Source organism: Equus asinus, chromosome 20 (assembly GCF_041296235.1).
Source record: "Equus asinus isolate D_3611 breed Donkey chromosome 20, EquAss-T2T_v2, whole genome shotgun sequence".
Lineage (NCBI taxonomy): Eukaryota > Metazoa > Chordata > Mammalia > Perissodactyla > Equidae > Equus > Equus asinus.
The window spans coordinates 108,340,148-108,358,559 of NC_091809.1; the positions used below are offsets into that span (position 1 = coordinate 108,340,148).

Sequence of the window (18,412 nt, forward strand, 5' to 3'; positions counted from 1 at the left end):
TGGGGTAATCTTCCTGATGCTCACCATCATCTCTCTTGCCCCTTGCTCTGGTGTCTCTCTGCACAGTGACAATGGCCCAAGTCTTCACTGGGCTTCCCACTCATCCCACAGTCTGGGGCCCCCTCCACAAGCAGGCGGATTCCTACTTTCGTCCAAGCTCTGCCTTTTCTTAGATCACTTATTCTATTCTCTCTGTCTGGCCAAACTTCTCCTATCCATCCTGCAAGGTCCAACTCACATCCCAGTGCAGCCCTTTACCAATAATTCCACCCTATAGTTATATTTCTGTCTAAGCCAAGCTACAAAATACAGACAAGGAAGAAAGTAAGCCCAGGAAATAGACATAATTCACTAGTAACACTGTGATATGACGATGGATGCATATACATTTTTGCAAAAAAATTTTGTTGGAATTTGCTGGGAGAGAAAGTGGAGGAGTGCGGCCTGTCCGGAAAGCTCCTCGCCTGTGACACAGCATCGTGTTGTGAAAGGAGAGCTGGCTTTGACTCTGCTCTGTGAACCTGGCTCTTTTTCATAAATGATCTGAGCCTGACTTTTTCCATATGTAAAGGAGGCAGTGCCTCTCAGCTTTGGGGAAGAAGAAATGGAAAAATGTAAGCGCCACGCTTAGCACAGTGCCTGGCCCTCTGGGGGTGCTCAAAGCCTGTCAGATCCTGCCCCTCTCCCTTTTCCTGCTATTTAGAGAGCCATGAACATGGGAGCAGAGGCACAGTGAAGAGCACGTGGTGAGGACAGAAGGAAAGAGACGACAGCCTGGCTTATGCTCGAGCTCCCCTCACACGGAGAATAATCATGTGATATTCCTGACTGAAAACACGAGAGTTGCACAGAGGTGAATTACTGCCATGAACAGGATTTTAGTCATTCAGACATTGGTTTGAAGTCTGGGCCAAAATTTTACCTGCCTCGCAGCTGGTTTCCTTTAAATAAAATTAAGGAAGGCAGTGACAAGCCTGGTCAACTATGAAGCGAATTCTAATCAGTGACTTAGAAATGCTTGCTGAAGCTGAGGTGATCAGCAAAGCGGGGTGCAAGTGGCCTCCCTCTTAGTTTGTTAGTTAAGGATCACGACAGGTGAAAATACCAGCCACCAGCACTATGTTAGATTCCAGGTACAAGCTAGACACTTGGATGAAAAACACTCCAGAGCCCAGAGAGGTCCAATCTCATGACCACATAAAAGCAGATAATCCCAAGAAGGGCAATAAATCAGTGTGCTCCTGCAAGGAGGAAGAAGTCTCTGAGCTCTGAGTTCAATAGGGCATGATGGAAGTTTCTAGCCCACAATAAATTATCAAGCAAAATGTATAATGGACAACCTAAAAGAGGATTTATAAAATGATTTACTTGAAGCAATAAGAAAAATGAGGAAAACCGGAGAGTAAAGATGAACCCTCTGATGGAGGCGGACGGTCTTAGATGTCCTGCTTCACACACTTTCCCATCTTAGCCGATGGCAAGTCCATCTCTCCGGCAGCAGGATCATCCTTAACTCCTCTTTATCTCTCATACTACACATCCAGTGTGGGGAGAAATTTCTGGCATGTGTCTGTTATCAAAACAACCCAGAATCCCTCCACATCTCACACGTCCACCAGCAGCTCTCTGTCTGCACTGGCCTCTTCCTCCTCCAGCTCCTCTGCTGCTCCTTCGCCAACCTTCCTTCCTCATGTTTTTTAAAGCATTGCTTTCTGCCAGGCACTGAGCTCAGTGCTGAATATTTATTGCTCTGTTTAATCCTAGCAACAACATCACAAAGGCAGCACTATTTATTATTATAACCATTTTACACATGAGGAAAGTGAGGCTGATAGAATTAAGTAACCAGTCCAAAATCAAAGAGACAAGAAGTAACAGAGCCAAGGTTTGACTGAAGAGCATCTGCTCTAGTAAACAGCATTCTCTCATTCTTCCCCTCTCCTATGTGGTCACAGCAATTTGTGTGGGCTCCTTTCTCTGTCTCACTGCAATTACTGCCCTGAATAGTCAGTCTCTGTGTATTTGACTGTCTTCCCCGCTAAACGGTTGGAATCTAGGAAAATAACCTACATTAGTAACAGATATCATCTACCGGGCATACGCCATGCACTATGAATTTATTCAGCAAATACTTACTGAGTGTCTGCTGTGTGCCAGGCACTGTTCTAAGTGCTGGGGATACAGTGCTGAACAAAACAGAGAAAGAGTGTGTCCCGGAGGAGTTTATGTTTTGGTGGAGAAAGAGATCAATAAAGTTAGAAATGTATCTACACTACGTCAGTGGTGATAAGGACACGGACACAGGCAGGCTGGGAGGTGCGGTGGTGGGAGTGTATGGCAGTTCTCTTCTGAGTCCTTCTATTTTTTCACTGAAATAAGAAACAAGGTGGTCAGCTGAGCACGAGTAGGAGAAGGAGCTGTGGGAGGTTTGAGGACAGAGCGTGAGACCCAGTCAGCAAGGGGAGTGTGGGAGTTAACTGGCGATTAGCGGGCGTGCAACAAGGTGCTCGTCACGCTGTGTTTGCCTCCAGCCACGCTCAGCTGCTCTGGTTCAAGTGCTGGTTTAATCAGGTGCGCCGCATTAAGTTCTTGACAGATATCATCTCATCTAAATTTCACAACAAGCCTGCAGGTTGTTTCCATCCTGTATTTTCCAGATGAAGAAACCCAGCTGAGAGAATGTACTACTTTCTGAAGGTCATGCGGGGGGAAGTATCAGAATTCAGTTGTGAATCCAGACCTGTCACCTTCACACCTCGAGTTATTAACTTTGACACAATGTCCCTATCAAATTGGACCTGCATCCTCACCTCTATATGTGCTTAATACGGTCTCAGTGAACCGGCTTCGGAAATGAAGGCTTGGCTGACAGGCAATTCTTACACGTTTCAGTTGACTGAAAAGTTAATATGAGTCAACAGAGTTGAGACTGCCAAAAAAGATTAATTAGATTTGGGCTGCATGAATAAAAATGTAGTAGCAAACCCACCGTGCAGGCGTGGGCCAGACCACACCTGTAGCGTTATGTCTGATTAAGACACCAGTGCTGTTCTGGGGCATCAGCAAATTCAACACATCATCCGAAGGAGAGCAGAGAGGGCAGCGCAGGGCTTGAGAAAATACGGGCAGGAAAGAGGCTATTCAGCCTTGGAAAGAAAAACTTAGGACAGTAGCTGTCTTTACACATGTCTCCAAGACTGCCACATTCTGTGTGATTCTGGAGCACAGAATTGGGCCTAAAAGAAAGGTAACAAAGGTCGATTGTGCCTCAGCATAAGGAAGAAGCTTGTGACAACTGGAGGGTTAAGATATAACCCTCTTTTTTTTTTTCAATTATTTTATTGAGATCATATTGGTTTATAACATTGTGTAATTTTGGGTGTATGTTATTATTTATGTTTCTGTATAGACTGCATTGCGCTCACCACCAATAGTCTAATTTTTATCTCTCAATGTACATATGTGCCCTTTTCCCCCTTTCACCCACCTCCAGCCCACTTCCCTTCTGGTAACCAATGATCCGTTCTCTTTATCCATGTGTTTATCTTCCACATGTGAGTGAAATCATGTATTTCTCTTTCTCTGTCTGGCTTATTTCACCTAATATCATACCTTCAAGGACCATCCATGTTGTTGCAAATAGGACGATTTTGTCTTTTTTATGAGTGAGTAGTATTCCATTATGTATATATATATATATATATATACCACGTCTTCTTTATCCATTCATCTGTAGAAGGGCACTTGGGTTTCTTCCACATCTTCACTATTATGAATAATGCTGTAGTGAACATTGAGGTGCATAAATCTCTTTGGATTATTGATTTCAAGTTCTTTGGGTAAATACCCAGTAGTGGGATAGCTAGATCATATGGTATTTCTATTTTTAATTTTTTGAGAAATCTCTATGCTGTTTTCCATGGTGGCTGCAACAGTTTGCATTCCCACTAGCAGTGCGTGAGGCTTCCCTTTTCTCCACATCCTCTCCAATGTTTGTTATTTTTTGTCTTGGTAATTATAGCCATTGTGACCTGTGTAAGGTGGTATCTCATTGCAGTTTTGATTTGCATCTCCTTAATAATTAGTGATGTTGAACATCTTTTCATGTGCCTGTTGGCCATCTGGGTATCTTCTTTGGAAAAATGTCTGTTCATATCCTCTCCCCATTTTTTGATTGGGTTGTTTTTTTGTTGTTGAGTTGTGTGAGTTCTTTACATATTTTGGAAATTAACCCCTAGTCAGGTATATGATTCGCAAATATTTTCTCCCACTTGGTGGGTTGTCTTTTTGTTTTGTTTGTAGTTTTCTTTCTGGGCTTTCACTTCTGTTCCATTGATCTGTGTGTCTGTTTTTCTGCCGGTACCATGCTATTTTGATTACTACAGTCTTGTAGTATATTTTGAAGTCAAGGATTGTGATGTCTCCAGCTTTGTTCTTTTTTCTCAGGATTGTTTTGGCTATTTGAGGTCTTTTGTTGTTCCACATAAATTTTAGGATTCTTTGTCCTATTGCTGTGAAGAATGTCATTGGGATTCTGATTGGGATCGCACTGAATCTGTAGATTGCTTTAGGTAGTGTGGACATTTTATCTATCTTGATTCTTCCTACCCATGAGCATGGAATATCTTGCTCTTTCTTTGTGTCTTCTGCAATTTCTTTCAATAATGTCTTAGAGTTTTCAGTGTACAGTTATTTCACCTCTTTGGTTAGGTTTATTCCTACGTATTTTACTCTTTTTATTGCGATTGTAAATTTGTATTCTTGACTTCTCCTTCTCCTAGTTCATTGTTAGTGTATAAAAATGCAACTGATTTTTGTACGTTGATTTTGTACCCTGCAACTTTGCTATAGTTGTTGATTATTTCTAATAGTTTTCTGATGGATTCTTTTGAGGTTTCTATATATAGAATCATGTCATCTGGAAACAGCAAGAGTTTCATTTCTTCCTTTCCAATTTGGATTCCTTTTATTTCTTTTTCTTGCCTAATTGCTCTGGCCAAAACCTCCAGTACTATGTTGAGTAGGAGTGGTGAGAGTGGGCGCCCTTTTGTTCTTCCTGTTCTCAGAGGAATGGCTTTCATTTTTTCACCATTGAGTATGACGTTGGCTGTGGGTTTGTCAAATATGGTCTTTATTATGTTGAGGTGCTTTCCTTCTATGCCCATTTTATTTAGAGTTTTTATCATAAATGGATATTGGATCTTGTCAAATGCTTTCTCTGCATCTGTTGAGACGATCATGTGATTTTTATTGCTCATTTTGTTAATCTGATGTATTACATTGATTTGTGGCTGTTAAACCATCCCTGTGTCCCTGGAATAAATCCCACTTGATCATGATGTATGATCCTTTTAATATTTTACTGTATTTTGTTTGCTAGTATTTTGTTGAGGATTTTTGTATCTGTGTTCATCAGCGATATTAGACTGTAATTTTCTTTCTTTGTGCTGTTCTTGCCTGGTATTGGTATCAGGGTAATGTTGGCCTCATAGAATGAGTTAGGAAGCATTCTGTCTTCTTAAATTTTTTGGAATAGTTTGAGGACGATGGGTGTTAAATCTTCTTTGAATGTTTGGTAGAATTCTCCAGAGAAGCCACCTGGTCCTGGACTTAGGAAAGAAGCCTCTTAAACAGTAGGGGCTGCTTCACAGGGAGATGTGTGCCGGGTAGTTGAGAGTGATGAAGAGGGTGTTCTATAAACTTTTCAAGGGTGTCACCTGGGAGAGTCACAGCAAGGACAGAGGGAAAACTGAATCTTCTGTTTGCCCTGCCAACTCTAAGGAAGTCTAAGATAATCATCTCCCTTCCTGACATCCTTTGGTGCTTGTTTTCCTTCAACATACAATGTTTTTTCTGAAAATCTGGAGTCAAGTTGTTTTAGTGGGTGTCCCAGCTGTGACATGTATTAGCTGTGATGTTGCACAAATTATCTGAGACCCTTGTGCCTGTCTCCTCATCTATAAAATGGAAACAATAATAGAACCTCTGTTATGGGGTTGTCGTGAGGATTACATGAATTAATCCCTATAAAGTGCTCAGAAGAGTGCCTGGAATCATAAGTGCCCAATAAATGTTAACTCTTATTTTTTCAATATTCATCACACACCGCCATTTAGTTCCGCTTCACCATTTCATGTGTTCTTATTTTCTCCAACTCTACAGATCTTCACTCTCGTCATGGGGCTGAGCATATAGAATATACCCGGTACCTAGCAGTCCAAAATGAAAGTGTGTTTCCTTCTTTTCAAGCAACTTAAACTTGTTTAAAAACATCTTTTACACATTCTCAGGGAGACCTTTTGGGTTTGGTGGGATTATCACTTTAAGAGAAAAGGTTTTATGGATTTTTCCATCTTTCAGAATACAAAGTATGCTCAGACACAATCTCTTGTTCCAGGGGTTGCTCCTAGTCTCTAGTCATTAGGAAGTAAGCAAAGATTTGTTTAGGAAACAGAACACATTAGTTTTCTGAAAATCTACTGATGTCAACCCTGGGCTATATACTGGGGAAAGGAAGAGAAAGGGGGCAGTGTTGGTGAGGAAATAAAGATAATTGACACGATTTCCATGGTTTGCAAGGAACTTCAGTCCAGTGGAAGAGAGAGAGCAGGCCCTGCTGACCCTCTGTAGCTTACTTTTCCGCTTCATCTGCTACACCTGCTCTTTGCCTCATGGCTTTGAGCCTGGGTGACTTTGAGTTTCTCCAACAAATAAGAGATCCCCCTCTTGCTACTGTCCCTCCCACCTGGACACCCTTCTCCCTGCCCTTTGCATGACTGGCTTCTCTCTTCCCTCAGGATTTGGCTTAAATAGCATCTCTTCAGCTAGACCTTTCTTAACTGCCACGTCTAAATAGGTTCCCCATGCCACTCCCAGTAATTGTTGGTCAATACACCCCATTTGTTACCCCCATAGCACTTGCTACAATGTTTACTTTTGTGTATTTATTTGTTTGCTCCCTGTTTATTCACTTTTTTCCTTCATGAGGGCAGTCATCACATCTATTTTTCTTTACTAATGTGATCTCTTTTGCATAGCAAGGCTTTCAACAAGTATGTGTTGAATAAGAGAAAGATCATTTCACATAATGTGACTGATCACTGTGACTGAGGTGTGTACGGGTGCTGGGGGACCAGAGGACAGCCGTCTAACCCACTCTCGCAGATCCTGAAGGAAGGCATTGCAGAGGCTGTCGGTGCCCCACCAGAGCCCCTCAGCCATCCTCCCATATGTGCCAGCAGCTTCCTATTGCAAGACTGCCACGCCGCTGGAGGACGTTCTCTCCCTGAGGGAGCACACTTGGCCAACACACAGGGTGGAACACCCAGAGAAGCAGCCCTCAACCACCAAGGGGGGCGTGGGCGGCCTATGCATCTCAGCTTCCTTGCCCCTGGGTGGGACAACTCTGAAGTATAGTCTACAGCGCTGCCTGTGCTGAGCCCCTGCTGCCAAAAGCAGTCAGTCACCGGTTCATTAAAACGCCTCCCAGAGGCTTTCGTCCCCCACTCCTGTGATTGCTTCCAGGGGCGCCTCCTTCAGAAACTGCTTCTGTTCAAATCCTCTCATCTCAGGGTCAGCTTCGGGAAGATCTCAGTCTAAGAGAGGACAAGTGACCAGAATCTTGAAAGACATGTTGAGTTCACTAGACAAGAAGTAAAGGAATATCCAAGAGAGCAGGTCCCCTTAGCGCAGAGGAGGCCATCAAGGCCTTATTTCTCCCCAAGTGCCTCTCCTTTGCTAGGGTTCAGATTTTGGTTTTGGCTGGGCCCCTGCAGGCGTTTACATGAAAAGATAGTAAGAGACTGGCCAGTCCTCAGCACCTCCCATTGCTATTTCAGAGCCAACAGCAGAGTTCAGTGCAGGTGGACAGAAGTCCTACACTATTGAAATAACACATTGCAACATTGATGACTGCAACATTGCACTCACCAATCCTTCACTAAAGAGCTTCTTTGTGTCTTTTCCTTTTTTGAAATACATCTCAGGATCCAGGAATGTGATGCTTAACCCTGAAAAGGAAACCTTGTACAAATGGTTCCTTGAAAGCCAGCATGTAGCCTGTTCATAAATTTTATGATGTGTGAAGCACATGTTCAAGGAAGTATTTATTAGTAAGGCCGTAAGTTAAATTAGAAAGGGTGGTTCATGCCTTAAATATTCCGTCATTTTCCATACTGTTTATGTATCCAGACCCAAGTGTGAGATTTAAATTTTCTTTTAATGTATTCACCTGACAAATGATTTACTCTGGTCAAATGTGTTTTCTTTTGGGCCCCCGGTAGTTATGTTTTGCCGCTGGAAGAGACTGGGAAAATGCTTTTAAATTACTTTTCCACTGTTAAAGTTTCTGTGCAGATATCGTAGAATGATTTTACTGGGGACTTATTGAAATGTCGTTTATTTCTCCCTGAAAATTAGAGTATTTTATATTCGGGATGTTATGCTGAAGTTGGAAACTGGTCAGTCACAACTCTGAAAGTCACACTTGGCGTAACCAAGTGTGTGAGTGGCTCACGTTAGGACACAGTTTCTGTGATGGGCTGTGCCCTTGATCACTGATTTTTGCAAAGCTCCTGCTAGGGCACACCAAAAGGAGAGCTGTAGTTGGAAAATTGTAAACTCTGCAGAACTTAAAAGGCATTGTAACCACCCTCTGATAGTAAAATCCTGTAAATTTGAGATTATTTATAGTATAGACTATGCGGTCTATAATATGGACAGCCTGAGATATACTGGAGACTCTGTGTGAAAATGGTTAATTGTACACATGTAAAGAGTAACGTATTTATTGAAAGAATATAGCTCATTCTGTTTTTCAAACAAAGAGGTATGTGTGTTATTCTATAGTGGGAAGATGACTCACGTAGAAAGAAAAATTCACTAGAACATGCTATAAATATACATGTATGTAGTGTGTGCCCTAAGTAGATCTTTCTTGAATCCACAAAGTAGTCAAAATACAAACTCAAAGTTTTCAAACATTTACATCTTCTGAAAATGTTTTTTCAACCTCTATTTATTTTATTTCCCTGCCACACAGTCACCAAAACTCTCTGGAAAGTGACAATGGCCTTAAGTAAAACCAAACGGTCGTGGATCACTGAAATGTCCTGCCATAGATTAAAGAAGAGAAACTAGCCATTTTAATTTTTAAGCCTTGGTTCATTTCACAAAAGGCGAACAGCCGTGTTGCTGTAGTGCTGTGCACTGAAACTTCGTCGTAATGTTTCTCCTACATTTACAGTCCTGACGCCGAGCCAACGCTTATCTTGAACGAGTTCAGACAGCGTGTTCCTAATTGTAACTTGCCCTGCCTTCTCTTTTATCTGGTAGATTTCCTGTATAAGGGACAGAATACTACAGGCATTTCAGACATAGGACGTAAAAATGCATGTAACAGCAGTATTTCAAGGCCTCAAATGTTTATTGTATGTGTAGTTGTTAAAATTACAGACTTTGGAATCAGTGGCCGAGATGTGATGAACCAGCTCAGCAAACCGTGAGCTGCATGCCTCGGGTCTCTGTTCCCTTCTCGATGATACGGGAACCCTGGAGGCATCTGTCACACATGTTTATTGTGGCCCTTAAAAGAAACAATATATGGAAAGCACCTAGCACTGTGCCTGACACCTAGAAAGTGTCAGCAAATATTAGCTGTTGCTATATTATTACTGGTCTACTGTCTGCAAGCAGTATACTAGCTCCTCGCATAATCTCCTTGCATGGTCAACAAATAACCTGCAAGGTGAACATAATTGCACCTATTTTACAAATTAAGAGAGGAAGGCTCAGAGAGGAGACCAAGAAACTAGCTGGTAAGAGGCAGGACAGCGATTCACACCCAGGCCTCTCTGCCTCCGTGTTCTTTATTCGTGTCCTGTTTCATACACTACTAGTTATGTGTGGCTATTTAAATTTAAGTCAAAATGAGTTAAAATTAAATGAAGTAAAACATTTAGTTCGTCAGTTCCGCTGGCCACGCCCCGAGTCTCAGCAGCCGCATGTTGCTAGCAGCTATGGTACTGGACTCGCAGACACAGAGTATTTCCATCGTCTCAGAAAGTTCAGTTTGACAATATTGTGGTCTAGAGCATACTATTTCTCCAGGCTGGTTTGCCCTCAATAGGATATAAGATTTTTCTTCTAAATATTATAACAAAGGTTCATCAGTGAGTTACTTAATCTTTGTAATAAAGACAACATTTGCTACAGATGGGCATGTAGACAACAGCCAATCCATCTAACAGTCTACACAGCAATAAAAACACGGCCTTGCGGCTCTGTGGCCGAGTGGTTAAGTTCGCGCGCTCCGCTGCGGCGGCCCAGGGTCCGGATCCTGGGTGCGGACATGGCACCGCTCGTCAGGCCACGTTGAGGTGGCGTCCCACATCCCACAACTAGAAGGACCTGCAACTAAGATATGCAACTGTGTACAGGGGCGGGGTTGGGGAGATAAAGCAGAAAAAAAAAAAAAGATTGGCATCAGTTGTTAGCCCAGGTGCCAATCCTTAAAAAAAAAAAAAACATGGCCTTGGCCAGATCACCACAGTGCCTAAGACCTGGGAGAATCCCCAGCTGTGGTTTAGACAAGTTTTTTATTCAATAATAAGAACTGAAGGAGATGGGAAATCCTGAAGCCGATGTGAAAATGCCAGGTGAGTCTCTAATATCACATCCACCTCTGATTCTCTTTGGGCCTGTAATTTTCACTTGGGGCTCAATAAGCTTAAAATTGTTTTCAGTGTTTTTTGTTTCTGGATGTAGTCTACTGAGGTGTAAGCTTTGAAAAGAGGAGATAGTGATTTGTTAGTTATGATCTTAACGCTGATATTTTGCCCAGAAAATTTTTCTCCTAACTAGAAGCCAAATGATTTTTCTAGTTAGGCAGCCAATAAACAATCTGTGTGACCTTTACCACCTTCTTTATGCAGACCTTTTTGATCAGTATCAAGTACTACAATCTGGAGACTTCAAATGCAAAGAGCAAACGGGAGTGACAAACGGGAGTGGCAAGGCGAACCACATCACGCAATATTGAAAACACAGCCGGGTGGCTTGCCTCGCAGAAAAGAGGCTCTTTCACATGAAACCAATCCAGCTTGATTTGGCAAGAAATAGTCGAGACATGAGGGGCAGACCTGGATAACCACCATGCAAGAGAAAGAGTAGCTCATGTCTCAGAGGGGCATTAGAAAAAGAATAGAAGATCTGATACCTCATAGTATCCTGAATGGACTTCAACTCTGGCATCTATCAGACTGTGTTTTAGCTGTCAGCACCCAAGGCCAATTCTGCCATAGACTGCGAGCTCCTTAAAATCTACTGCCTATCACAGTGACTTGCGACATGGTAAAATATTAGGCTTGTTGAAAAAATAAACCAGCAAATAATTTTTGGACAGCTGATATAATCAAGGAATACCAAGAACAAGTATTTTACACCATTCCCGCCCCCCCAAAAAATTATAATTTTAACCTAAAACCTTCACACTTCATTGTCTGTTAACTGTTTAGCCATTTGCTCTGGCATAAGGTGTGCTGAACTGCTTCCCTTTGCCAAGGTGGCTTGTTTAACATTAAATTCTAAGGTCCTCTCAAACGTAGCAAGCACTTACTAAGCAACACCAAAAAAAAAAAGGAGCAGGAGAGGCTATAGATTTTTTCAGTTCTGATTAGTCCCACAGAGAGAGAAGAGTTAAAATGAGAAATTAGGATCCAGTGGCTGAATATAATCTTGACTTCCTGAGAAGGTACAATAAATCACTTGGGCTTGTGGAATGTATTCACTACTAAAGAACATTCACCTAGCCCGAAAGAATTAATGCAGCCACTACAGAGGCCTAATTGACAGTTTGCAATTTCGGCCTTGGAAATTTTGCCTCGTTGTGCAAGCTGTTATGCTTAATCACCCAGAAACTTTGGCGATATGTGCATTTGTAGTCTGATTAGCTCTTCCCACGCAGCCCCACTCACCTCTGCGAGTGTCCTTATGCAACCAGCTGGTGAGAGAGCAGGAAGAGGGTTCCAGCACCTGCACGGGTCTTCTTACCACCACAGCCCCTGTCTGACTCCTAAGGAATCCCTGCTTCTACAGAAACAGCCATGTTGACACCCAAGAGGGAATGATTTCCAGTCTACAGCTACTACAGGGGAACCCGACCCATTCCTCATTCTTAAATGGCAGCTTTGGGGTTGTTTTCCATAACGTTACATTCCCCGGTTTGAAAAGTGGGGCGTCGCTCAGGATGGTATGGGGAGCGTAAGATCTCACTCTGTCAGTTGTTAGGAAGGGTTGCCTTTCTAGGGCAAATTCTGTCCCAAAAAATGAAGGAATGAAATGGGTTAGCTAGAGTTGGGTCTTTCCTGAATGCAGTTATTAATATCAGAGTTATTTTCCTTGGCAAAATTACATTTCCTCTGTGTTCCACCTCCTTTGGGGGAGCCTGGCTTAGCAGCAAATTATTTTTTACATTTGTTTTCCTTTCTGTTTTCTCAAGGAAACATTTTTATGAGCATTTAGTCATGAGGCATCCAAGAACTGAGGAAGGCACTGACGTTATCTCCCATGGCATTGTCACCAAAGGGTCCATGCATCCCAGGACCACATCTTTCATCTTTTCTTCCCCATAGACGGCTTTTGCTGATTCCAAAGAACAATCTGACCCCAGAGAAAGCTTCTTATGAGGTGAAATAAGAGAAAGAAGGAGCTGTACCCACCACCACAAACACCCCCCCATCCCCAGGAATAGGCATATGCTGATCTAGTCCACCATTCTGATTTTACCATCTGTTTGGAGTTGAGCAATATAACTTGGCTGTTAAAATACACAGCGTTTCGGTGTTATTTCTAAGCAGCGTCAAGGGAGAGAAGCCCTAAGAATACACAGGTCAAGAGCCATCTGTAAGCTGAACAACATTCTCTCGACAAACATCATGCAGTGAATACCTGTCGCAGGTCAGGCTCAGGTGTAGGCAGGAAGTAGACTGTTTTGGCTCCAGGGAAGAAATGTTGGTAACTTGGGCATTTCCAATATGACTGAAATTTAGTAAATTCTGTGATAAATCAAAGGTCAGCTTCAATGAGTTCGTCCCATCTCTGAGGTTCTCATTGTACGTAAAAACGATGTCATTCCATCTGGTTTCTTCTTTTCCTTAATTCCCAGAATGTCAGCACTGGGGCTCGGAGCTCCAGCTCCCGACGCTGGATTTTGAAGACGTTTTAAGAAATGATGAGCATGCATACAACTGGCTCTCGAGCCTCAAGAAAGTAGGCATAGTGCGACTCACGGGAGCAGCTGACAAGCGAGGAGAAATTCTAAAACTTGGGAAAAGAATTGGTTTCCTTTATCTCACATTTTATGGGTGAGTCACCAAATAGTTTGTATTTTGTCATTATCTACACAGTTGCATTTACTTCCCAGAAGGGGGATTCCTTTGATTGGAGATACAGAAATTTCTCTAACATCTTGAGCAGGAAGTCAGATGGGAAGATGAGTTAAAAGTGGGATTTCTCTGAGGATGACTGGAATTTTTAAGGAGCCTAAAAGCTGAAAGGCATCAGACACAAATGACAGGATGACAGGCTAGTTTTAGGTGATGCATCAGTCTGCTTGGGCTGCCACAACAGAATCCTGTAGCCTGGGGGGCTTAGACAACTGAAATTCATTTCCCCACAGTTTTGAAGGCCAGAAGTCCAAGATCAAGGTGCTGGCAGGTGTGGTTTCTGGTGAGAGCTCTTCCTGGCTTGCAGATGGCCGCTTTCTCACTGTGCCCTCACAGGGCCTCTCCTCTGCATACCCACGCTCCTGGTATCCCTTCCTCTTCTTATAAGGACAGCAGTCCTATTGGATCAGGGCCCCACCCTCATGACTTCATTTAACCTTAATTACCTCCTTAAAGGCCCCTTCCCCAAATATAGTCACATTGAGGGTTAGGGCTTCATCATATGAATTTGGGGTTACACAACTCAGTTGATAAGAGATGGGATGGAAGATTGTGTTTCTCCAAGACGTTTATAACATACTCAGCTTTACAAATGCTAAAGCTCATGAAAGATTTACCTCCCAAGAGTTGGTGCAAAGTGAAGTTGGGCCCTGGGGAATTGAAACCAGCCACCAATTGCCTTAAAAAAGATAAAACTAACATGCAGAAAATAAAGTCTGTGCACTTTAGCAAGTAACAGGAAATATAATTGATTTGAACTTTGGAATAAGAGGCTGTTTGCATAAGAGTTGCCTGGGGGTAACATCAATTATGGATAATGAAACATTAACAACAGGAAACACTTATTTGGAAGCAGAGGGTATGACTGTATTTCTAGTCCTCAAGGTGGGCCTCTCATGCAAGATGGATACAATTATTCTCAGGCTCATAGAGCAGAGGGCATTGGAGGTGAAAAGGACCTTCAAAATCCAAAGGTTGCAAACTTGTGACACACAGGCTACATTCAGATGTGTTTTGTTTGGCCCACCTGATGCTGAAAGAAGATAGAATTAGTCGACAACGCTTAAAAACTGGAAGATTTTATGACAAATATGGATCTCACTTTTGTTGAAAAATCAGATCTGGCAACAATTGACCCTAAATCCCTCATGCCAACTGCCTGCTGGATGTAAGTAGAGGCTGCCCCTGGAAGAGAGAGAGAATATTCTCTGTGTTCCACAGATCCCGCCCTCACCCCCACCTCAGGCCTGCAGGGCCCTACTAGCCTCTGAGCTTGCCACCCCTAATCCAGAGGAAGACCTGTGTCTAGATAAACAGAGGATCGAAAATGGCCAGTCACTTGCCCCCAATGATTTGAACAAATTTATTCATGGCAGAAGACCCCATCATGTTTAGGCTCGGACCACCCAGCCCCCACCCCACCCCACCCCAAGAACTTACTTTCCCCATTGGCAAATTTGTGTTGTACAAAATTTTTATCTCCCTTATGTCTGCCAGAATTTAAACTGCCTTCGAGATTACAGCAGGAACAATACATAAAGGAAAAAATGAGGAAAAGTCTTGAAATTCTTAAGAGCCTTAACTGTATTGTTTGTTCTTTATTTAATTTTCACAACTTTCTGAAACAGATGTTATCCCCCCATTCACTGATAAGGAATCTGAAGCCCAGAGAACTGGCTGTAACTCGAGTTCCCACAGGTAGCAAAATCTGGAATCTGGGTCTGTCTCATCCATGGGCTTCCTCATCCCCTCGCTCTCAGTGATCAGAAGGAGGAACACGGAGAAGATGCTTTCGGGCACTGGGGGGGAACAGGAAACTTCAACTAAATCTCTTCTACATGATTTTACTTCATTTTATTTGCTGACAACAGACTTTTTGTATCTATGCCAGCACATTTCACAACTTGTAACAGTGGCCAAATTTGGGGGCTTGTTGTTATAATTCCCCAACTGCCATCCCCATCCATCACATTAAGGGTCAGATCTTTGTCCTGATTTATGACTTGTGTTTTGTTTTGTCAAGTCCTTAAAAGGCTTAATAATTTGGCCACTGATTTAATATTGTGAAATTTATTGGAATAAATACTAAAGGTTTGTTGTCAAAACAAACCAGACCTCCTCCTCCCCCTATTCCATTTCCTTTGTCCGGTACCCCGGCATCTAACCAGGAGGTTTAACCTGCCTGGTCTCGCCTTCCTCAGAGGATCACAGCTCTTCCCTGAGTCTCTCCAGCTAAACCACTGCAGCTGCCACCACTGACTGCCAAGATCTCTCCTTTCCCTTGGGAATTTTGAATTCCCTACCTCAAGAACTTCCAAAAGAGAACAGTTTTTCTGTTGTTGCTTTGTTTTTATTTGTCTGTTTATTTAGTTTTTCGTTTTTGTTTGTTAAGGAAAGAGAAAAGTGAATCTTTTCCCTGATGTTATTTTCCTTTTCCGCTCCTTTCCACAGTAACGTGGAGAAGTGATATTAAAATTTTGGTAACATGAAATTTAGAAGAAAAAGGGATATTTAGAACAATGCTTCTCAACCTAGCCTGCACACTGGAATAGCTAATCTAAAAGTTACTGGCATCCGGGTCCCATCTCCAGAGACTTGCATTTAGCCTGAGTATCAGGACTGACTTCGAAAAACTCTGCAGGTGATTCCCGTGTGCAGTGAAGGCTGCCCAGCTCTGGTTGAGAGGAAGGGGTAGTTCAAGAGCCATCAGGTCTCAACTGGTGTAGAACTCAGGTGCCTTACGTCCTCTGACACCTCACCGTCCCGTCCACTGGATGGCATTTATCATGCACCTCTTTGTACTGTGCTAACGCCTGGACACGACTTATCTTCACAGCAGAACCAGTAGCTGCCTTCAACAGGGTCCCTCTCGTTCATATCTGTGTTTCTCCACTGGCAAAGTGCCTTGCTCTGGTTTCAAAATAATTGGTTGGTGAGTGAGTGAGTGGAATGAATAAATGAAGGCCATAAATAATGGGGAAGAGGGACCGCCAAAAACAGGAGAGGGGTAGAGAAAGGAAAGCGGGGAAGGTTAAAAGGAAACTTTTCTTTCGGTGTAGATTTTTCAAGAAGCCTGGCTTCCGCTCTTGCTCAGTTAGATGCCAAAAAGAATAATAGCTTGGTGCTGCTTTAAACATGCCTCCCAAGGGAAACTAATCCCCACCTAGCACTTTTCCATTCAAACAAGTTATTCGTTTGGAGAATTTGAATTGCATGGGTCTACATTGAGAATTATAGTATCTACTTTTGGTTCTTGGCTGTCATCTCCACTGTTAAACAGTTGGTTAGATAAACAAAAACAGTTGATTATAGCATTTTGTGCAATCTTGGTATATGGCAGGCAAGGAATAAGCGTGCAATGAATAAATGCACACCTAGATGTTTTTGAAGGACTATAAAGCAGCAGATGAATGCAATAATCATTAGGGCATTTCATAATCATAAAATTATGTTCAGCTACTAAATCAAAATGGGAATAGCTTTGAGGACAAAAGTACACATCGTTTTCCACATCTGTATTTTCTCAGATGCTTGTCATTATTTTGTTGGTACCTCATCTAGGCAATATTTTTTCATGCAATCATGCCTTGCTGGTGAAAGCTTTTCTGGAAGAAAAGAGTAAGAGTTGATGAAACTCCTATTGTCAATTTTGTCAAAGATATATGCACGCAGAGCAGTATGTAAAAAGGCAACCTTTCCGGGAGGATTTCAGCCTTTGGTATGGAGTGACGTAGTTTTTACAGAGTGTGGCCAAAAGCCTCATCTCATATCTCTGAACCCCTCCCCCTACAAAATCCATAAAAATGTCTTTCTGCGTCATTTGTTTATTGAAGAAGTTATCTGAATTTTATCACATCATTAACCCAGTGGGAAATAGCCCTTGTAAACTTTATTCTACCTTGTACACTGCCGTCTTCAACTATTGTACCACATTAGGATGTTTTCAAGAATGCCCCCCACAGAGCAAATCTGAAAGAAAATACAGTTGCTGTCTATCAAACAGAATGTCTTTATCCGTGGGATCGTGGTTTTACTCAGTTATGCAACAACCATTCCTTCAACACTGCTCTGTGCGAGGCAGCCCGCTAGGCATTTTGTCCTGAACCAGATTTAGGTTTCTACTTTACGGAGAACTATCTTTGGTGATTGTTGTCTATGGGCGAATGTGTAAATACTTGGGTTGACTTCATCTAAATAGTGTGGACCAATAAAAATTCCATAAAACCAAGGAATAAACCGAAAAGTAACACTGGACTTTTGGTATTGGAAATGAGGGAACATGACAGTCAGTATATGCCAACAGTAGTGAAAAGTTAGTGCATAACTGAAGGGTGATGCTCTCCACACAGTGACAGCATGGTCAAGAGAGGGCCATAGCCAGCTAACAATATGACCGCCAGAGAAAATGAAGCCAGACTGCTCAAAATTTACACAGGCTACCATTGTGCAAATAGGTGTGGCCTTAATCAATATATATTTAATTAAGACTACGTGTGCCATGCAGTGCGTCCTCCCCATCCTCAAGCAAATCCAGCTCAGACCCACGGCATTTTATCCACCAGAGAGAGCCAATCCGGGACAGCCACGGGAGCCCCTTTCTCAGTTGTGGTTCAGGGTCACTTCCCTCCCTGCGTACTCAGCTCCTTCTTTCCTGCATGCATCTCCCTTGCTTTTCCATCTCCCAGCTTTAGTCTGCCTGCCGACTACCCAACCCGGGGCCTCTTCTGTTTTTGGCTGCGTTTTGGCCTTTCCTGCCCTTCTCACTTGACCCGCTAACCTCTTTCCTCCTCCCTGGCAACCCCCACCCCTGCTGCATCCTCCCTTGATCTGGCAGCCTCTGCAGCTCTGGGGAAGAGGGCCCCCTCCCAGCCTCTGCTCTGTGAGATCACCACCAGCACTTCACCCCCAAGCCCAGGCATTACAACACAGCCACGTAACTATTTTACTGCTCACCCAAAGGAGCCAGTGTT

The 18,412-nt window shown here is 42.8% G+C and overlaps 1 protein-coding gene across 4 annotated transcripts in view; it reads left to right on the forward strand.

The window, feature by feature from the left end:
- Positions 1–18,412, forward strand: part of BBOX1 (gamma-butyrobetaine hydroxylase 1) — a 60,284-nt gene that overhangs the window by 17,113 nt on the left and 24,759 nt on the right. For all 4 annotated transcript variants that reach the window (XM_014831460.3, XM_070491374.1, XM_014831458.3 and 1 more), the window contains one exon: positions 13,163–13,361. In XM_014831460.3, the coding sequence (XP_014686946.2) occupies positions 13,163–13,361 (199 nt within the window). The remainder of the gene's footprint in view (positions 1–13,162; positions 13,362–18,412) is intronic.